This window comes from Lagenorhynchus albirostris, chromosome 19 (genome assembly GCF_949774975.1).
Source record: "Lagenorhynchus albirostris chromosome 19, mLagAlb1.1, whole genome shotgun sequence".
NCBI lineage: Eukaryota > Metazoa > Chordata > Mammalia > Artiodactyla > Delphinidae > Lagenorhynchus > Lagenorhynchus albirostris.
In genome coordinates, this window is record NC_083113.1 from 31811498 (window position 1) to 31831977 (window position 20480).

Below are 20480 nucleotides of genomic sequence, written 5' to 3' on the forward strand. Positions count from 1 at the left end.
AGTTATCTATTTTTTTTTTTTTTTTTTTTTTTGCGGTACACGGGCCTCTCACTGCTGTGGCCTCTCCTGTTGTGGAGCACAGGCTCCGGATGCGCAGGCTCAGTGGCCATGGCCCACGGGTCCAGCCGCTCTACGGCATATGGGATCTTCCCGGACCGGGGCACGAACCCGTGTCCCCTGCACCGGCAGGCGGACTCTCAACCACTGCGCCACCAGGGAAGCCCTTAGTTATCTATTTTATACATAGTAGGGTATACATGCCAATCCCAATCTCCCAATTTATCCCACCCCCTTTTCACCCTTGGTGTCCTTTGTTCTCTACGTCTGTGTCTCTATTTCTGCTTTGCAAATAGGTTCATCTGTATTATTTTTCTAGATTGCACATATATGCATTAATATAGGATATTTGTTTTTCTCTTTCTGACTTACTTCACTCTGTATGACAGTCTCTAGGTCCATGCACGTCTCTGCAAATAGCACAATTTCATTCCTTTTTATGGCTGAGTAATGTTCCATTGTATATGTGTACCACATCTTCTTTATCCATTCGTCTATTGATGGGCATTCCATGAACTGGCTATTGTAAATAGTGCTGCAATGAACATTGGGGTGCATGTATCTTTTCAAATTATGGTTTTCTCAAGGTATATGCCCAGTAGTGGGACTGCTGGGTCATATGGTAGTTCTATTTTTAGTTTTTTAAGGAACCTCCATACTGTTCTCCATAGTGGCTGTATCAATTTACATTCCCACCAACAGTGCAGGAGGGTTCCCTTTTCTCCACACCCTCTCCAGCATTTGCTCTTTGTAGATTTTCTGATGATGCCCATTCTGACTGGTGTGAGGTGATACCTCATTGTAGTTTTGATTTGCATTTCTCTAATAATTAGTGATGTTGAGCATCTTTTCATGTGCCTCTTGGCCATCTGTATGTCTTCTTTGGAGAAATGTCTGTTTAGGTCTTCCGCCCTTTTTTTGATTGGGTCGTTTGTCTTTTTGGTATTGAGCTTCATGAGCTGTTGTTATATTTTGGAGATTAATCCCTTGTCAGTTGCTTCGTTTGCAGATATTTTCTCCCATTCTGAGGGTTGTCTTTTCGTCTTGTTTATGGTTTCCTTTGCTATGCAAAAGCTTTTAAGTTTAATTAGGTCCCATTTGTTTATTTTTGTTTTTATTTCATTACTCTAGGAGACGGGTCAAAAAAGATCTTGCTGTGATTTATGTCAATCCGGAATTGCCTGGTCAGAACCAGTGAGGTCATTGGCCTGATAGACCCCTGCCACCCCTTAGTGTAAGGTGAGCATGCCACAAAAAATGCACTCTTATTTAGTAACTTCCTTGTCCCACCTCCTTCTGCCTGTAAGAGTCTTTCATTTTGTATAGCTCTCTGAGCATCTTTCTTTCTGCTATATGGGACACTGCCTGATTCATTAATTATTGAATAGAGCCAATAAGATCTTTAAATTTTACTCAGTTGAATTTTTACCTTTTTAACACCTTTAATTCATGACAATTTATAATCTTCCATTTATGGAAATGGGTAAAATTTTTTGAACAATTGCATTAAAACAAAAAGAATTAATTCATTTAAGAAATCTGCTCATAGGAACTTCCCTGGTGGCGCAGTGGTTAAGAATCCGCCTGCCAATGCAGGGGACATGGGTTCGAGCCCTGGTCCGGGAAGATCCCATATGTTGCGGAGCAACTAAGCCCATGAGCCACAACTACTGAGCCCATGGGCCACAACTACTGAAGCCCGCATGCCTAGAGCCCGTGTTCCGCAACAAGAGAAGCCACCGCAATGAGGAGCCCGCACACCGCAACGAAGAGTAGCCCCCGCTCGCCACAACTAGAGAAAGCCTGCGTGCAGCAACAAAGACCCAGCACAGCCAAAAATAAAAAAAAATAAAAAATAAAACTGCTCATAATAGTACAGACGGTATGCTGATATGGCTAAAAATGTGATGTTAGCATGAGAATAACAGATTCCAGAAACACTGTATATGTCTAGGCTGCACTGAAAAATTTCATAGAATTCCAGGTTCATAGAATGTTGATCCAAGGTGGATGGCGCATGAGGGATCACCTCAGCCATCACCACCCCTGCCTCTCACCACTCCCTTTCCAAAAAGGACGTTCCGAAGTCACCCTGTGGGTTTCCAGACCTCTGGTCCGCCAGTGCAGCATTCGCCGCCATGAAGACTCTGCCTGATTAATCCCGTGATTAATGGACAGAGTCCAGTTGAATGGTCCAGTAGGACATGGGCTCAGACTTGTCTAGTGCTTGTTCTAGTATGTGCTCTCCATGTATCTGTTGAGTGAATTGATGAAGATGGCAGGGGCCTGATTTGGAGCTTACAGGTGTCTTCTTTCCCAAGACCTGCCCAGCTACTTAGGCACTAAGGCCAGTATAGGATTTTCCTCTTCAGACTAGTTCCATATGGGAGTTTCCCAAGTTAAAATCTGTAATCTCTATCAAATGCCACTGAAACAAGAGCTGTATCACTTACAGCTGGTGTGACCCAGGGAGCGGGCACAGGTTAAGCAAACTGAGGTCTGGCTTGATGCCTTACCCATTTCTGCAGAGTCATCATGAGCCAGGAGTGGGCATGCAGGCTGCAGACACTTCAAGGTCTGGGCATAGCTGCGCGTGTTTGCGGAACTGTGGGTGTCACAAGAGGGCATGTGATGGAACAGTGGGGCTGGGAGAATAATTCATCCTTACCTTTTATATTTTGCTAAGACAGCATCCTGCAGTCTTCATGGTCTAAGAGCCAGGTCTGTCTCAAGTTGCAAAGGCCAGCTGGCCAGGGCAAAAGGCAGGATGGTTTTGCCTTAACAGCTCTGTGTTTGTGTGTGTGTGTGTGTGTGTGTGTGTGTGTGTGCACGCGTGCACGCACGTGTGTGAGTGTATGAGTGCAAAGTGATTAGAAACAGCTTTGTTTTCTGCTTAGGAAGACAGCCTGGGTTGTTCAGTGTGGATAGAGATAGGGGTGTTCTTTATTAGGGTGTTCTTTAGGACCCATGTTTCTTTCCTGGTAAAAGTGAGGAGCCCAGCCCAGGTCAATCTTTGTAGAAGCAGTCGCCTCTGGGGCCTGACTCTACTGCTGTCCCAAACTCACCCCTCGCCGGCCTGCCACAGGGGCTAGAATGGGTGCAGATGAGCATCACTCTTAGAACTTGGATCTCCAAAAGCTTCATTTCAGCTACAACCTATGACGTTGGCCAAGAACCCATGAGCTTTTCTAAGATTGTCATGTGCTTTATGGTTGCCCAGTTCTTCCTAATGTTAATATTGGTCTGGCCTGGATAAGGTCAGTTTTGACAAATGACAGTTGGGAAACAGTGCAAGCATGGAGAAGGCACAGCTACCTCTTCAGTCTTCTGCCCTAGAGACAACCCCTTCACATCTGCTCCCTCTCCACGGACAAGAACAAAGTTCACATCTCACGACTCCGGTTAACACAATGTTTAGAGTAAGGTCTATAACACTGTGCAGCTTTTGTTCAATTCTCAGCTCTTCCTCTTACTTGCTTTGTGACTGTGGGCCATTTCCTTGTCCTCACTGAGCACTGGGAGATCATAGTATCAATTCACAGGTTTATTTTGAGAACTAAGTGAGATCCTACATACAAAGCCCTCAGCACGGTCATTCCCACACTGTGAGTGCTCCGTAAATATTTGTCAAATGAATGTCTGAGTGAATAAAAGTGGAAAATACTAATAAAAACACTCGCAATATTATAGCCAGGAAATGGCTGTTGCAACACAAGTTAGAGGTATAACCTTCCAAAATTTTTCCTCCCCAAAGAAAGATATTTTTTATATTATAATGGGATATTGTACATGACTAGATTTTTTATTTTTATTTATTTAAAAAAAATTTTTTAATAAATTTATTTATTTTTGGCTGCGTTGGGTCTTTGTTGCTGCACTGGGCTTTCTCTAGTTGAGGTGAGCGGGGCCTACTCTTCGTTGCGGTGCGTGGGCTTCTCATTGCAGTGGCTTCTCTTGTTGCGGAGCACGGGCTCTAGGCTCGCAGGCTTCAGTAGTTGTGGCGTGCAGCCTCAGTGGTTGTGGCACACGGGCCCAGTTCCTCTGCGGCATGTGGGATCTTCCCAGACCAGGGCTCGAACCCCTGTCCCCTGCATTGACAGGTGGGCTCCCAGCCGCTGCGCCACCAGGGAAGCCCTAGATTTTTAAAAATATTTATTTATTGAAAGATTATCCACACACCATAAAATTCACCTTTCTAAGGCGTACACTTCAGTGGTTTTCAGTATATTGACAGGGTTGTGCAACCATCACCACTATGTAATCCCAGAACATTTTCATCACCTCAAAGAGAAGCCTCTACGCATTAGCAGCCGCACATCATTCCCCCACCCCAGGCCTGCAGCAGCCACTAAACTACTTTCTGCCTCTATGGATTTGCTTAATCTAGACATTTCATACAAATAGAATCATACAATATATGTCCTTTCATGTCTGGCTTCTTACATTAGCGTAATATTTTCAAGGTTCATCCATGTTTAGCATGTACCAGTACTTCATTTCTTTTTATGGCTGAACAATATTCCATGTATAGATAGATACTATTTTATTTGTCCATTCATCAGTTCCTGGATATTTGGGTTCTTTCCACTTCGGGCCATTGTGACTAGTGCAGCTATTTGTGTACAACTTTTTGTATAGATATGTTTTCAGCTGTTGTGGGTATATACCTAGGAGTGGAATTGCTGGGAAATCTGGTAACTTTGTGTTTGATTTTTTTTAATTTTTAAATTTTTTTGGCCTCATCACGTGGCATGCAGGATCCTCAGGGATCGAACCCGCGCCCCCTGCAGCGGAAGCATGGAGTCTTAATCGCTGGACCGCCAGGGAAATCCCTGTGTTTGATTTTTGAGGAATTGCCAAACTGTTTCCTAAAGCAGTCATAATTATATTATAATCTGTTTTTTTCCCCTTCACAATAGATCATGACTGCCTTTCCTTGTCAATAAATAGAGGTGTGTATGACTTCCCTCATGGCTCAGTGGTTAAGAATCCGCCTGCCAATGCAGGGGACACGGATTCGAGCCTTGGTCAGAGAAGATCCCACATGCCACAGAGCAACTAAGCACATGCGCTACAACTACTGAGCCCGCGTGCCACCACTACTGAAGCCCCCGCACCTAGAGCCCGTGCTCTGCAACAAGAGAAGCCACCCCAGTGAGAAGCCTGCACACCGCAAAAAAGAGCAGCCCCCACTTGCCTCAACTAGAGAAAGCCCACGCACAGCAACAAAGACCCAACGCAGCCGAAAATAACTAAATAAATAAATAGAGGTGTGCTTCACTAGTTTGAGTGAAAGCATAATATTTCCTTAGCCAGCTGTACCAGAATGTATTTAGAGAATGTCCTATTGTTCAACATTTAATAATTCTATAGAACAGGCTTTGAGCATTTTCCTTGTGTCCCTAGTGAGTAAGTGGCACTTTCACAGGTGTACTCAGAGCACTTTGTATCCCTCTACTTTGGTGCTTTCAGATTGCATTGCAATCTACCTATCACCTCTCCCTGCATCTGTCTTATTTATTACATAGTGAGTTCCTCCAGGAGATGGAACATGTCTTGAAATTATCTTTGTATCCATTGCACTTAGCATAGTGCCAGGTATTTGGTAAATGTTTGGAGAATGAATGAATAAATGAAATAATGAATAAATGGAAGGAAAGATGGAGGGATGGATGAATGAATAATCAGAACCAAAGACTATGGAGAGATGGAGTCCCTTTATTGTAAGAACATTCTGTCCAAAGATCCCTGCCTGGAGAGGTAATGAGTTCCCTGACCCTGCAGTGTGCAACAGGAGGCTGAGTCACTTAGCAGGAATACTGTGAAGTTAATTTAGGCATCAGAAGGGAGACTGAATGAAATTTAAGATGTTTCTAAAATAAGAGCATGGAACTCTATGAAATAAAAGCCCAGGGAAATGAAAAGATTTGCCCTTAATTCCCCAGCTGGGCAGCTGTGGGTCTGGGAGTTGCTCTGAAAGTTTTCAAGTTGTTCTGAGGACCCCAGACCACAGCCTCCCCTTGTCCAAAGGCCTCTGTGTGCTTGTGTCTGCCTTGGTAGCCCACAGTACACTAAGGTTGGAGTCCAGGAAAGGAGAAACACTTATGAAACAAATCGTTGAACCTGTAGGTGGCTACCTGTAATTGGAGAGTAAAGTCCGGGCTCTTGATTTAAAAGAAGGTAAATTCTGGGTGGGCGTGGCTTACAGCCCTAAACAGCAGCCCCCGGGGAAGGGTGGGAGAGCTTTTCTGTTATTTCCAGATTAGGCTACTGAGCAACTGGGGCGGGAGCCTGTGCAGAGAGCTGGGGGCGGGGACTGGGGGCGGGGACTGGAACAGCCCCTCGGAGCAGGGCCGAGACCTGCGGGCACAGGAGCTGCTGTCCTTCCACGATGTGGCTCTTCGCTCTGGTCTTGTCCTCCCTCACCACTTTCACGGCTTGGGGTGAGTCCTCCTAAATTCAAATAGCGGGGGACCTTTGGAAATCCTTGTGTGGGACAAGGGGAAGGAGTGACAGGGGCGGTTCTGCAGCAGCGCGCGCTCTGTGGACTTGGACCGTCTAGCCCAGCTGGTCCCCCGCAGCAGGAGACACAGTGGACGATAAACACCCTAGACTCGGCTGCACGCCGCCACACCGGAGGAGGACAACCAGCTAACCTCCCGGTTGGACAACCAGCTAACCTCAACCTCCAGTTGAGGACTTGGGAGAGTTCCATAGCTTTTCCTCTTGATTACTAATACGGACGTGGCCAAATCCTGGAGCTTAGCTCACCAGAATATTAATACCGCCTCTGGAGGCAGAGTGTGTGGGTTTGCATCCCAGCTCAGCACTTACTAGCACTGTGAGCTTAGGCAAAGGACTTCCTGTTTCTGTGCCTCAGTTTCCCCCTCTATAAAATGGGGGTGAAAGCTGTATCTACATCATTAGGCTGTTGTGAGGTTGAAACGGGCTGTTGTTTCTGAGAGAGTGCCTGGAATGGAGAGAGTGCACAAAAGGGATAAAGAAGTTGTTTTAAAAGACAGTGTATTGGAAAAAAAAAAAAAAAGTGTATTGGAACTTCCCTGGCGGTCCAGTGGTTAAAGACTCTGCACTTCTACTGCAGGGGGCGCAGGTTTGATCCCTGCTCGGGGAACTAAGATCCCACATGCCTCGCAGGGCAGCCAGAAAAAAAAAGACAGTGTATTAATAGACAATTTGGGGTATTCTAAGGCCCACAGATCAGGAACCAACTGTCATTGAAAAGATGGTTTATGACTCAATTTTCCCAGAGGAAGGAGTACGGAACTACCATGGGGGGGCCTGGAGGTGAAGCCCTGGGTGGGTCATGAGACACAGGGAAGAAGGAGGAACTGGGGGTGAGGGGCTTTATCTTGGTTGCTGGGGGGAAGGAAGAGGTGAGGCAGGATAAGCAGGTTTGGGATTGGCAAAGTAGCCAATTGCAGTGGGCTCTGGGGCTTAGGGACTACACAGTTGTCAGGTACTTGGCCTGGAGTGATTAGGGCAGGATGAGAGTGGCCAGATGTGGAGGGCCTGGTAGAGAAGGTGGTTGGGGTACAGGCTCTGGCATGCTTGAAGGGGAAGTTCATTCCTATCATTAGGGATTGGCGAACTCTGGGAGGAGCAGTCCCTCCAGAATCAGCAAGGCCCCAGATGTCAAGGCATCAGAATACAGAACGTAAAAGACCTGGTTAATACAAGGGTGCAGCAAGGGACCTCAGAATGCATCTGTGCCATTTTATAGATGGGGAAACTGAGACTCAGAGAGGGAAATGTACATGCCCAAGGTCAACCGGAAAATCATGCTCTGAATTCTATCTCTAACTCCTGAGTCCAGAGCCAGTGCTCTGGCTGTCAGTGCACTGACAGCCCAGGCTCCCCTGGGTTTTCTCTTCTTCCTGGGCCTATGACACTGTGAGAGGCCTGGAACTGAGGGTAAGAGCAGAGTAAGAACCAAATTAGGGGCAGATTATTCCCTTACTGCTGTTTACCCCCTGGCAGGGCCATGCCACTTCCATCTTTAGAAGGTCCATACTGGGAACTTCCCTGGTGGCACAGTGGTTAAGAATACGCCTGCCAATGCAGGGGACACGGGTTTGAGCCCTGGTCTGGGAAGATCCCACATGCTGTGGAAACTAAGCACGTGCACCCCAACTGCTGAGCCTGCACTCTAGAGCCCACATGCCACAACTACTGAGCCCATACGCTGCAACTACTGAAGCCACGTGCCTTGAGCCCATGCTCTGCAACAAGAGAAGTCATCCAATGAGAAGCCCATGCACTGCAATGAAGAGTAGCCCCCACTCACCACAACTAGAGAAAGCCCACACACAGAAACTAAGACCCAACACAGCCAAAAATAAATAAAAATTTTTAAAAAAGAAAGTCCATACTGGCTGCCTCCATTTCCTCAGTTACTTCATCTGAAAAATGGGCATATTGATGTCTACCTAGCAAGGCTTTTGTGAAGATTAGTTTAAAGGAACTGGAATGCCCATGTAGCACATAGTAAGTGCTCAATATACAAACATTACATATAACACAAGTGGTAACTGCTGCTGTTACCAGTATTGCCTATACCTCTCAGCCAATCGCCCACTTTTTCACCCTTGCCATTTGGACATCTGTCCACTTCATCTCTCTTGAAGGTTATCATGGGATTTGTCCGGAAGACCAAATCTGGGTTATTGTTTTCTGTTCTGGCCACATACTTTGAGAGAGAGGTTGACCTTGTGTCTATATCTAAAGGGGAACAATTGGGAGGATGAGAGGCTGGAAATCGTTTCCTGTTAGGATGCTTAAACAAACTGAAGCTGTTGAGGACGGACAAGAGAAGACTTGAGGGATGGGTAGGAACATGGGTCACTAAGGCTGCCTGTCACATGAAGGTGCAGGATGTCCCAGAGCAGGTAGGACCAGGACTGATGTGGCAGCTTCAGGGAGACGCATTTCAGCTCAGTGAGAAAGAACTGTCTGCTCCACGAGAAGGGGACAGATGGAATCTGAGCCCGTCTCGCTCCCTCTGGATGACCGTGCTCAGAGCCAGCAGAAGGGGCCTCTTCAAGCTGATTGTGTCACTCTCTTTTACTCCAGGACGGTTCACTGCTGCTCATTTACCCACTAAATAAAGCCCGAATCACTGGCCTGGCGTTTGAGACCCTCCCAGACATGAATCTGTCTCATCCAGGATTATGTTCCTCCCCCATTACTCTTCCTGACCCAAATGGGCCAATCGCTCTTCCTCAAGCAGGTCTTGCACTTTGCTGTCACAGAGCCTCACCTCTGCACAATCTCATCTCTGTTTATACCTTTAAGCACCCTCTTCCACCTCCCCTTGTCACTCCTTCCACTACTGCAAGTCCCAGCTCCAAGGTCACTGCCTCCATGAAGCCACCAGTCAGAAGGCCTCGCTCCCTCTTCTGTCTCCTATGGCACCTTACTTGGTACGTCTCTCAGGACACGGACCACTTTCTTCCCAGCAGTAGGGTCAGGTATGTATGTGGCTCATCCTCCACATAAGGCCAGATTTCTGAGAAGAGCAACCTGCTCTTGTTCATCCTCTCATCCAGCGTGCAGCTCGGCACCAGCATCCAGTGATTGTTTCTAGATGCTCCTAAGTGTGGAAACTGAATGCCCTCTTCATTCCCAGTGGCTCTTCTTTTTGCATTTATGTCTTATTTGATGCTGTTATACCTCCAATTCCAATTCGCTCCTTCAGATAGCGCTGTGAGTTAGGAAGGACAGTTAGCTTCACTCTCTCTTACATAAGAAGAAACTGAGGCTTAGAGAGTTGAGGGGACATTCAAGATCACGTGGCAAAAGTAACAAAATTCACCCAGAATCCAGTTCACACCTTCACCACTGACATGTTCTCATTTCCTCTCAATGTCCGGCAGGGCAACCACCCTCACCGCCTGTTGTGGACACCGCGCAGGGCAGAGTCCTGGGGAAATACGTCAGCTTAGAAGGTTTTGCACAGCCTGTGGCTGTTTTCCTGGGAGTCCCTTTTGCCAGGCCCCCTCTTGGATCCTTGAGGTTTGCTCCGCCGCAGCCTGCAGAACCATGGATCTTCGTGAAGAATACCACCTCTTACCCTCCCATGTAAGTCAAGGTGTGACTTTGGCATCTTCCAGTGGGGATGTTAGCCTCAAAGGGACACAGGAAGGAGCCAAGGCGATCCTCTGAGTAGCTCATACTTTGTTCTGGAATCCTAAGATATTGTAGATCCTTAAAACATTTCAGAACTCTCACAGCATTCTGGAGCCCTTTATTCAACTAATATTTATTGAGCAACTTTGCCAGGCATTTTCTAGTTTCCTGGAATCTATTAGTGAACAGAACAAAGATCCCACCTTCATGGAGCTTGCATTCTAGCAGGGGCAGATAGATAGTAAACAATATGCAAATTAGTAAATAGACTATACAGTATGTTAGAATATGATAAGTGCTGTGGAAAAAAATAGAAAGTTGAGCAGGTGAGGGGTTTCAAAAGTAATGATTCTGTTAACCTAAAACAATAAAACAACCAGATATTTTACCAGCAAAACCAGAGATTTATTTGGGAGCAGCAAAGAATCACAATTGGGGACATGCAACTATGGCAAACCACATGCAAGTCTGGTAAAAGGAAAGGAAACTCTTTTATAGAGGCAAAGGGGAAGTTAGAAGGCACTGTTATAAACAAAAGTCCATTGGAGGAAACTGGGAGTTTGTTATGTAGTGGCTTTTAATTGGCTGAGTAATGATAGTCTCTGATTGGCTGAGCTGTTGCCAGGCAAGGAGGAAATCTTTCTTGTGGTAAAGTCGTGTCATTTCTGGTCAGAGGTGCACAGTATGTCTCTTCCTAGGGGGATCTGTATTGAGGTGGAGTGATATCTTCCTGAGATCTCCCCCTCCTCACCTCCAGATTCCATTTTAGTGCGGGTTCTCTTTATTAATTTTCACAGTTCTATTCATTTTCCTTCTTGAACTTTACCATAGTGGGAAGTGAGGTGGGCCAGGAGATGTGTGGATGGGTAGTGCTTTGGGGTGTTGACTGGGCAAGTTCTCAACTCCCAAATGTGTCTGGCTACCTAGTCACAAGCAGAACGATGGTTGATGTGTTCTAGTTAGCTGGTCAAGTTGGGCAAGAAGACTCAACAACTGTCCCCCAAGGCACCTTAGATGTCTACAAGCATTGATTCAGACCATATTTATCTCAGCAAGAGATTTCTAATAATTTCCAGGGTCCTGCCTCTTGCTGAATTTTCTTTTCTTCTCTTCTCTCCTTACTCCCTTCCTTCCTTACTTCTTCCATTCTTTTAAAATAATATTCATTCTTTTTATTTCCTGATTGCAATTAATATGTTTTATTTATTTTTATTGCAAGTATACATTTAATTTCCTGATTGCAAGTAATAAGTAATACATACTTATTACATAAAAGTGAGAAAATATAGGTAAGTAAAGGTAAGAAAATGAAAAGCATACACCACAGAGCAAGAACTGTTGTTCATATTTTAGATTCTATTTTTCCAGTCTTTTATCTGTTGCATAATTTCTCCCTTAAAATGTAATCACATAATTTTCTGTACCCAATTCTAATGTGTGTGTTTTTTTTTCCCCCGCACCAAAAAGCAATTCTCACACACCATATGTGTGTCCAACAATTTAGCTAATTCTAACACTCTCTTCCTAGAGATAGCATCAGATTCCACAGATTAAGGGCTCAGCTCCACAATAACTCCCTCTGCTTCGATGCCAGTTCCAAGTCCAAGTCGTCACCTATGCTTCTGACCAACTGGCTATAAATTAGAGGTTCTGTGACCCCCTCCTTAAGTTCTATTAATTTGCCGTAGCAGCTCACAGAACTCAGGAAATTAGTTTTCTCACTAGATTACCAGTTTATTATGAAGGATATTAAAGGATACAAGCCACTAGCCAGATGAAGATATCCATAAGGTGAGGTCCCTAACAAAGGAGCATCCATCCATCCTTCTGGAGTTTGGGACCCAGCACGGTGGCACTTAGAAGAGTTCTGGTTCACCAACCAGGACGCCCTCTGAACCCTGTCCTTTTGGGTTTTATGGAGCCCTCATTACATGGGCAGGATGATTGAAAGCATTGGTCACTGGTGATTGATTCCTCTCCAGTCCATCTCCCCTTTCCAGAGGTCAGGGGGCTGTGGCGCAGAGTTCCAACCCTCTAATCACATGATTGTTCCTCTGGCAACCAGTTCCTGCTCTTAGATGAGGTCCAAAAGTGACCTCATTAACCCAACAGTATACACCACTCAGGAGATTTCAAGGGTTTTAAGAGCTCTTCAGGGCTTCCCTGGTGGCGCAGTGGTTGCGAGTCCACCTGCCGATGCAGGGGACGTGGGTTCGTGCCCCGGTCCGGGAAGATCCCACATGCCACAGAGCGGCTGGGCCTGTGAGCCATGACCACTGAGCCTGCGCGTCCGGAGCCTGTGCTCTGCAACGGGAGAGGCCACAACAGTGAGAGGCCTGCCTATGGCAATAAAAAAAAAAAAAAAAAAGAGCTCTTCAGCAGAAACTGGACAAAGATCAAATACATATTTCTTCTTATATCACAATATCATATTACATGATACAGATACTTTATTTTACTTTATTTATTTATTTTAATTTATTTATTTTTGGCTGCGCTGGGTCTTCGTTGCTGCATGCGTGCTTTCTGTAGTTGCGGCCAGCGGGGGCTACTCTTCGTTGTGGTGTGCGGGCTTCTCATTGCGGTGGCTTCTCCTGTTATGGAGCACAGGCTCTAGGCACGTGGGCTTCAGTAGTTGTGGCGCATGGGCTCAGTAGTTGTGGCTCACAGGCTTAGGTGCTCCACGGCATGTGGGATCTTCCCGGACCAGGACTGGAACCCATGTCCCCTGCATTGGCAGGCGGATTCTTCACCACTGTGCCACCAGGGAAACCCCAAGACAGATACTTTAGATGCCTGTTTTGCTCATGAACATCATTCTATGTCATTAAATATCACACCCCGACATTTAATAGATGCATTACGTTGCATATTGAATCATAATTTATTTACTGCTCCTTTTATTTGGGATTATTAATTGTTCTTGATGATTTTGATAATATAAGTAGCACTATGATGAATATCCTGTAGCTAAATCTTCATGCATGTTCATAAATATTTTTGGATAAGTTCTAAGAAATAACATTTACGAGTAAGAGTATTTTTAAAATTTCCCTTCAGAAATACTCCAACTGCACCCCTTTATTTAATATATGAAAACCTCCATTAACTGAATTTTAAACAATGTTTTGGGTTATTAAAAATGATTTGGGGCTATTGAATAGGCAAAATAACGATAATTTTTATTATCTCCGTCATTATATGTATGATTATTCTCTTTATTCTACATTTATCTGAATACTAGTGACATTGACTTATTTTTCTCTTTTTAAACTTTTGATTGTCTTCTTTTATGAATATTACGCCCATTGCTTTGGTGATCTGGGGAAAGTTCCCCCAGGATGGAAATCAAGAGTTTATCTTTGGAGCTCTGACTCTGCTAATTGACAGCTGTGTCATCCAAGCACCTCAGTGCTTCAGTTACCTCGTCGACATACTGGAGGCAGTCATGCTGTTTTGTGGGGACACTGAGATCTGGAAATGTGGCTTATAAGGTCCTTGGAAACATAAGCACTACATAGTATGGTTCTTTCTGGCTGTGTGACCTTGGGCAAATTCTCTAACATCTCTGTGCCTCAGTTTCTCAACTGTAAAATGTGGATAATAATAGAACCTAAATCATGGGGCTGATGTGAAGATTAAATGAGTTAATACATAAGGAGTATTTAAAACAACAGTTGGTGAGAGCGCACTGGAATCACAACTAACTGCTGAACAATAATTGACAGGAAGACACTGGAACTCACCAAAAAGATACCCCACATCCAAAGACAAAGGAGAAGCCACAATGAGACTGTAGGAGGGGCACAATCACAATAAAATCAAATCCCATAACTGCTGGGTGAGTGACTCACAAACTGGAGAACACTTATACCACAGAAGTCCACTCACTGGAGGGAAGGTTCTGAGCCCCACATCAGGCTTCCCAACCTGGGGGCCCAGCAATAGGAGGAGGAATTCCCAGAGAATTAGACTTCGAAGGCTAGCGGGATTTGATTTCAGGACTTTGACAGGACTGGGGGAAACAGAGACTCCACTCTTGGAGGGCACACACAAAGTAGTGTGTGTATGAGAACCCAGGGGGAAGGAACAGTGACCCCATAGGAAACTGAACCAGACCTACCTGCTAGTGTTGGAGGGTCCCCTGCAGAGGTGGGGGGCGGCTGTGGCTCACTGCAGGGACAAGGACACTGGCAGCAGAAGTTCTGGGAAGGACTCTTTGGTGTGAGCCCTCCCAGAGTCCACCATTAGCCTCACCAAATAGCCTGCAGGGTCCAGTGCTGGGTTGCCTCAGGCCAAACAACCAACAGGGAGGGAACTCAGCCCCACCCATCAGCAGACAAGCAGATTAAAGTTTTACTGAGGTCTGCCCACCAGAGCAACACCCAGCTCTACCACCACCAGTCCCTCCCATCAGGAAGCTTGTACAAGACTCTTAGATAGCCTCATCCAACAGAGGGCAGACAGCAGAAGAAAGGAGAACTACAGTCCTGCAGCCTATGGATCGAAAACCACATTCACAGAAAGATAGACAAAATGAAAAGGCAGAGGAATATGTTCCAGATGAAGGAACAAGATAAAACACCAGAAAAACAACTAAATGAAGTGCAGATAGGCAATCTTCCAGAAAAAGAATTCAGAATAATGATAGTGAAGATGATCCAGGACCTAAGAAAAAGAATGGAGGCAAAGATTGAGAAGATGCAAGAAATGTTTAACAAAGACCTAGAAGAATTAAAGAAAAGACAAACAGAGATGAACAATACAATAACTGAAATGAAAACTACACCAGAAGGAATCAATAGCAGAATAACTGAGGCAGAAGAACAGCTAAGTGACCTGGAAGACAGAATGGTGGAATTCACTGCCACAGAACAGAATAAAGAAAATAGAATGAAAAGAAATGAAGACAGCCTAAGAGATCTCTGGGACAACATTAAATGCACCAACATTCGCATTATAGGAGTCCCAGAAGGAGAAGAGAGAGAAAAAGGACCCCAGAAAATATTTGAAGAGATTATAGTTGAAAACTTCTCTAACATGGGAGAGGAAATAGCCACCCAAGTCCAGGAAACACAGAGAGTCCCAGACAGGATAAACCCAAGGAGAAACACGCTGAGACACATAGTAATCAAATGGACAAATATTAAAGACAAAGAAAAACTATTAAAAGCAACAAGGGAAAAATGACAAATAACATACAAGGGAACTCCCATAAGGTTAAGAGCTGATTTCTCAGCAGAAACTCTACAAGCCAGAGGGAGTGACACAATATATTTAAAGTGATGAAAGGGAAGAACCTACAACCAAGGTTACTCTACCCGGCAAGGATCTCATTCACATTCGATGGAGAAATCAAAAGCTTTACAGACAAGCAAAAGCTAAGAGAATTCAGCACCACCAAACCAGCTCTGCAACAAGTGCTAAAGGAACTTCTCTAAGTGGGAAACACAAGAGAAGAAAAGGACCTACAAAAACAAACCCATAACAATTAAGAAAATGGTAATAGGAACATACATATTGATAATTACCTTAAATGTGAATGGATTAAATGCTCCAGCCAAAAGACACAGGCTCACTGAATGGATACAAAAACAAGACCTGTATATATTGCTGTCTACAGGAGACCCACTTCAGACCTACGGACACATACAGACTGAAAGTGAAGGGATGGAAAAAGATATTCCATGCAAATGGAAAGCAAAAGAAAGCTGGAGTAGCAATACTCATATCAGATAAAATAGACTTTAAAATAAAGAATGTTACAAGAGAGAAGGAAGGACACTACATAATGATCAAGGGATCAATCTAAGAAGAAGATATAACAATTATAAATATATATGCACCCAACATAGGAAGACCTCAATACGTAAGGCAAATGCTAACAGCTATAAAAGAGGAAATCGACAGTAACACAATAATAGTGGGGGACTTTAACACCTCACTTACACCAATGGACAGATCATCCAAACAGAAAATTAATAAGGAAACAGAAGCTTTAAATGACACAATAGACCAGGTAGATTTAATTGATATTTATAGGATATTCCATCCAAAAATGGCAGACTTACACTTTCTTCTCAAGTGCACATGGAACATTCTCCAGGATAGATCACATCTTGTGTCACAAATCAAGCCTCAGTAAATTTAAGAAAATTGAAATCATATCAAGCATCTTTTCTGACCACAACACTATGAGATTAGAAATCAATTACAGGGAAAAAACCGTAAAAAACACAAACACTTGGAGGATAAACAATACATTACTAAATAACCAAGAGATCACTGAAGAAATCAAAGAGGAAATCAAAAAATACCTAGACACAAATGACAATGAAAACATGACGATCCAAAACACATGGGATGCTACAAAAGGAGTTCTAAGAGGGAATCTTGTAGCAATACAATGCTACCTCAAGAAACAAGAAAAATCTCAAATAAACAATCTAAACTTTCACCTAAAGGAACTAGAGAAAGAAGAACAAACAAAACCCAGAGTTAATAGAAGTAAAGAATTCATAAAGACCAGAGCAGAAGTAAATGAAATAGAAACAAAACAGTAGCAAAGATCAATAAAACTAAAAGATGCTTCTTTGAGAAGATAAACAAAATTGATAAACCTTTAGCCAGACTCACCAAGAAAAAGAGGGAAAGGACTCAAATCAATAAAATTAGATTAAAAAGGAGAAGTTACAACAGAAACCGCAGAAATGCAAACCATCATAAGAGACTACTACAAGCAACTCTATGCCAATAAAATGGACAACCTGGAAGAAAGGGACAAATTCTTAGAAAGGTATAACGTTCCAAGACTGAACCAGGAAGAAACAGAAAATATGAATAGACCAATCACAAGTAATGAAATTAAAACTGTAATTAAAAATCTTCCAACAAACAAAAGCCCAGGACCAGATGGCTTCACAGGTGAATTCTATGAAACATTTAGAGAATAGCTAACACCCATCCTTCTCAAACTCTTCCAAAAAATTGCAAAGGAAGAAACACTCCCAAACTCATTCTACGAGGCCACCATCACCCTGATACCAAAACCAAATAAAGATACTACAAAAAAAGAAAATTACAGACCAATATCACTGATGAATATAACCGCAAAAATCCTCAACAAAATACTAGCAATCAGAATCCAACAACACATTAAAAGGATCATACAGCATGACCAACTGGGATCTATCCCAGGGACACAAGGATTCTTCAGTATATGCAAATCAATCAATGTGATACACCATATTAACAAACTGAAGGATAAAAACCATATGATCATCTCAATAGATGTAGAAAAAGCTTTTGGCAAAATTCAACACTGATTTATGATAAAAAAACGCTCCAGAAAGTGGGCATAGAGGGAACCTACTTCAACATAATAAAGGTCATATATGAGAAACCCACAGCAAACATCATTCTCAATGGTGAAAAACTGAAAGGATTTCCTCTAAGAACAGGAACAAGACAAGGATGTCCACTCTCACCACTATTATTCCACAAAGTTTTGGAAGTCCTAGCCACAGAAATCAGAGAAGAAAAAGAAATGAAAGGAATACAAATTGGAAAAGAAGAAGTAAAACTGTCACTGTTTGCGGATGACGTGATACTATACAGAGATAATCCTAAAGATGCCACCAGAAAACTACTGGAGCTAATCAATGAATTTGGTAAAGTTGCAGGATCCAAAATTAATGCACAGAAATCTCTTGCATTCCAATACACTAACAGTGAAAGATCAGAAAGAGAAATTAAGGAAACAATCCCATTCACCATTGCAACAAAAAGAATAAAATACCTAGAAATAAACCACCTAAGGAGGTAAAAGCCCTGTACTCAGAAAACTATAAGACACTGATGAAAGAAATCGAAGATGACACAATCAGAGGGAGAGATATACCATGTTCTTGGATTGGAAGAATTAATATTGTGAAAATGACTCTACTACCCAAAGCAACCTACAGATTCAATGCAATCCCTATCAAATTACCAATGGCATTTTTTATAGAACTAGAACAAAAAATCTTAAAATGTGTATGGAGGCACAAAAGACCCCGAATAGCCAAAGCAATCTTGAGGGGTAAAAAACGGAACTGGAGAAATCAGACTCCCTGACTTCAGACTATACTACAAAGCTACAGTAATCAAGACAATATGGTACTGGCACAAAAACAGAAATATAGATCAATGGAACAGGATAGAAAGCCCAGAGATAAACCCACGCAGTTATGGTCAACTAATCTCTGACAAAGGAGGCAAGGATATACAATGGAGAAAAGACAATCTCTTCAATAAGTGGTGCTGGGAAAACTGGGCAGCTACATGTAAAAGAATGAAATTAGAACACTCCCTAACACCATACACAAAAATAAACTCAAAATGGATTAAAGACCTAAATGTAAGAGCGGACACTATAAAATTCTTAGAGGAAAACATAGGAAGAACAGTCTTTGACAAAAACCACAGCAAGATCTTTTTTGACCCACCTCCTAGAGTAATGGAAATAAAAACAAAAAGAAACAAATGGGACCTAATTAAACTTAAAAGCTTTTGCACAGCAAAGGAAGCCATAAGCAAGACGAAAAGACAAACCTCATAATGGGAGAAAATATTTGCAAATGAAGCAACTGACAAAGGATTAATCTCCAAAATTTACAAGCAGCTCATGCCGCTCAATATCAAAAAACAAACAACCCAATCCAAAAATGGGCAGAAGACCTAAATAGACATTTCTCCAAAGAAGGTATACAGATTGCCAACAAACACATGAAAGGATGCTCAACGTCACTAATCATTAGAGAAATGCAAATCAAAACTACAATGAGGTATCACCTCACACCAGCCAGAATGGCCATCATCAAAAAATCTACAAACAGGAAATGCTGGAGAGGGTGTAGAGGAAAGGGAACCCTCTTACACTGTTGGTGGGAAAGTAAATTGATACAGCCACTGTAGAGAACTGTATGGAGATCCCTTAAAAAACTAAAAATAGAGGGGCTTCCCTGGTGGCACAGTGGTTGAGAGTCCGCCTGCCGATGCAGGGGACGCGGGTTCGTAACCCGGTCCGGGAAGATCCCACATGCCGCGGAGCGGCTGAGCCCGTGAGCCATGGCCGCTGAGCCTGCGCGTCCGGAGCCTGTGCTCCGCAACGGGAGAGGCCACAACATTGAGAGGCCCGCGTACCAAAAAAATAAATAAATAAAAATAAATAAATAAATAAAGGAGATGAGCTCCCTGGGAAAAAAAACTAAAAATAGAACTGCCATATGACCCAGCAATCCCACTACTGGGCATATACCATGAGAAAACCATAATTTAAAAAGAGTCATATACCACAATGCTCATTGCAGCACGATTTACAATAGCCTGGACATGGAAGCAACCTAAGTGTCCATCGACAGATGAATGGATAAAGAAGATGTGGCACATATATACAATGGAATATTATTCAGCCATAAAAGGAAACGAAATTGAGTCATTTGTAGTGAGGTGGATGGACCCAGAGTCTGTCATACAGAGTGAAGTAAGTCAGAAAGAGAAAAACAGATACCATATGCTAACACATATATATGGAATCTAAGAAAAAAAATGGTCATGAAGAACCTAGGGGCAGGATGGGAATAAAGATACAGACCTACTAGAGAACAGACTTGAGGACACGGGGAAGGTGAAGAGTAAGCTGGGAGAAAGTGAGAGAGTGGCATGGACATATATACACTACCAAAGGTAAAACAGGTAGCTAGTGGGAAGCAGCCGCATTGCACAGGGAGATCAGCTCGGTGCTTTGTGACCACCTAGAGGGGTGGGATAGGGAGGGTGGGAGGGAGACGCAAGAGGGAAGAGATATGAGGATATATGTATATGTATGGCTGATTCACTTTGTTATAAAGCAGAATCTAACACACCATTGTAAAGCAATTATACTCCAATAAAGATGTTAAAAAAATAAATTAAATTAAATTAATACAAAACAAACAACCAAATCAAAAAATGGGCAGAATACCTAAGCAGACATTTCTCCAAAGAAGAATACAGATGGCCAAGAGGCACATGAAAAGATGTTCAACATCACTAATTATTAGAGAAATGCAAATCAAAACTACATTGAGGTATCACCCTACACCAGTCAGAATGGCCATCATCAAAGAATCTACAAACAACAAATGCGGGAGACGGTGTGGAGAAAAGGGAACCCTCTTGCTCTGTTGGTGGGAATGTAAATTGATTCAGCCACTATGGAGAACAGTATGGAGGTTCCTTATAAAACTAAGAATAGA

The 20480-nt window shown here is 43.3% G+C and overlaps 1 protein-coding gene and 1 non-coding gene across 2 annotated transcripts in view; both read left to right on the forward strand.

The window, feature by feature from the left end:
* The first annotated feature begins 6396 nt into the window (after positions 1–6396).
* Positions 6397–20480, forward strand: part of LOC132510515 (liver carboxylesterase-like) — a 36487-nt gene continuing 22403 nt past the window's right edge. The window contains exons 1-2 of the mRNA XM_060132730.1: positions 6397–6500; positions 9951–10155. Of these exons, the coding sequence (XP_059988713.1) occupies positions 6449–6500; positions 9951–10155 (257 nt within the window). The 5' untranslated portion in view covers positions 6397–6448. The remainder of the gene's footprint in view (positions 6501–9950; positions 10156–20480) is intronic.
* Positions 7116–7189, forward strand: TRNAR-UCU (transfer RNA arginine (anticodon UCU)). The gene has a single exon. It is a non-coding gene; the product is annotated as a tRNA-Arg (tRNA).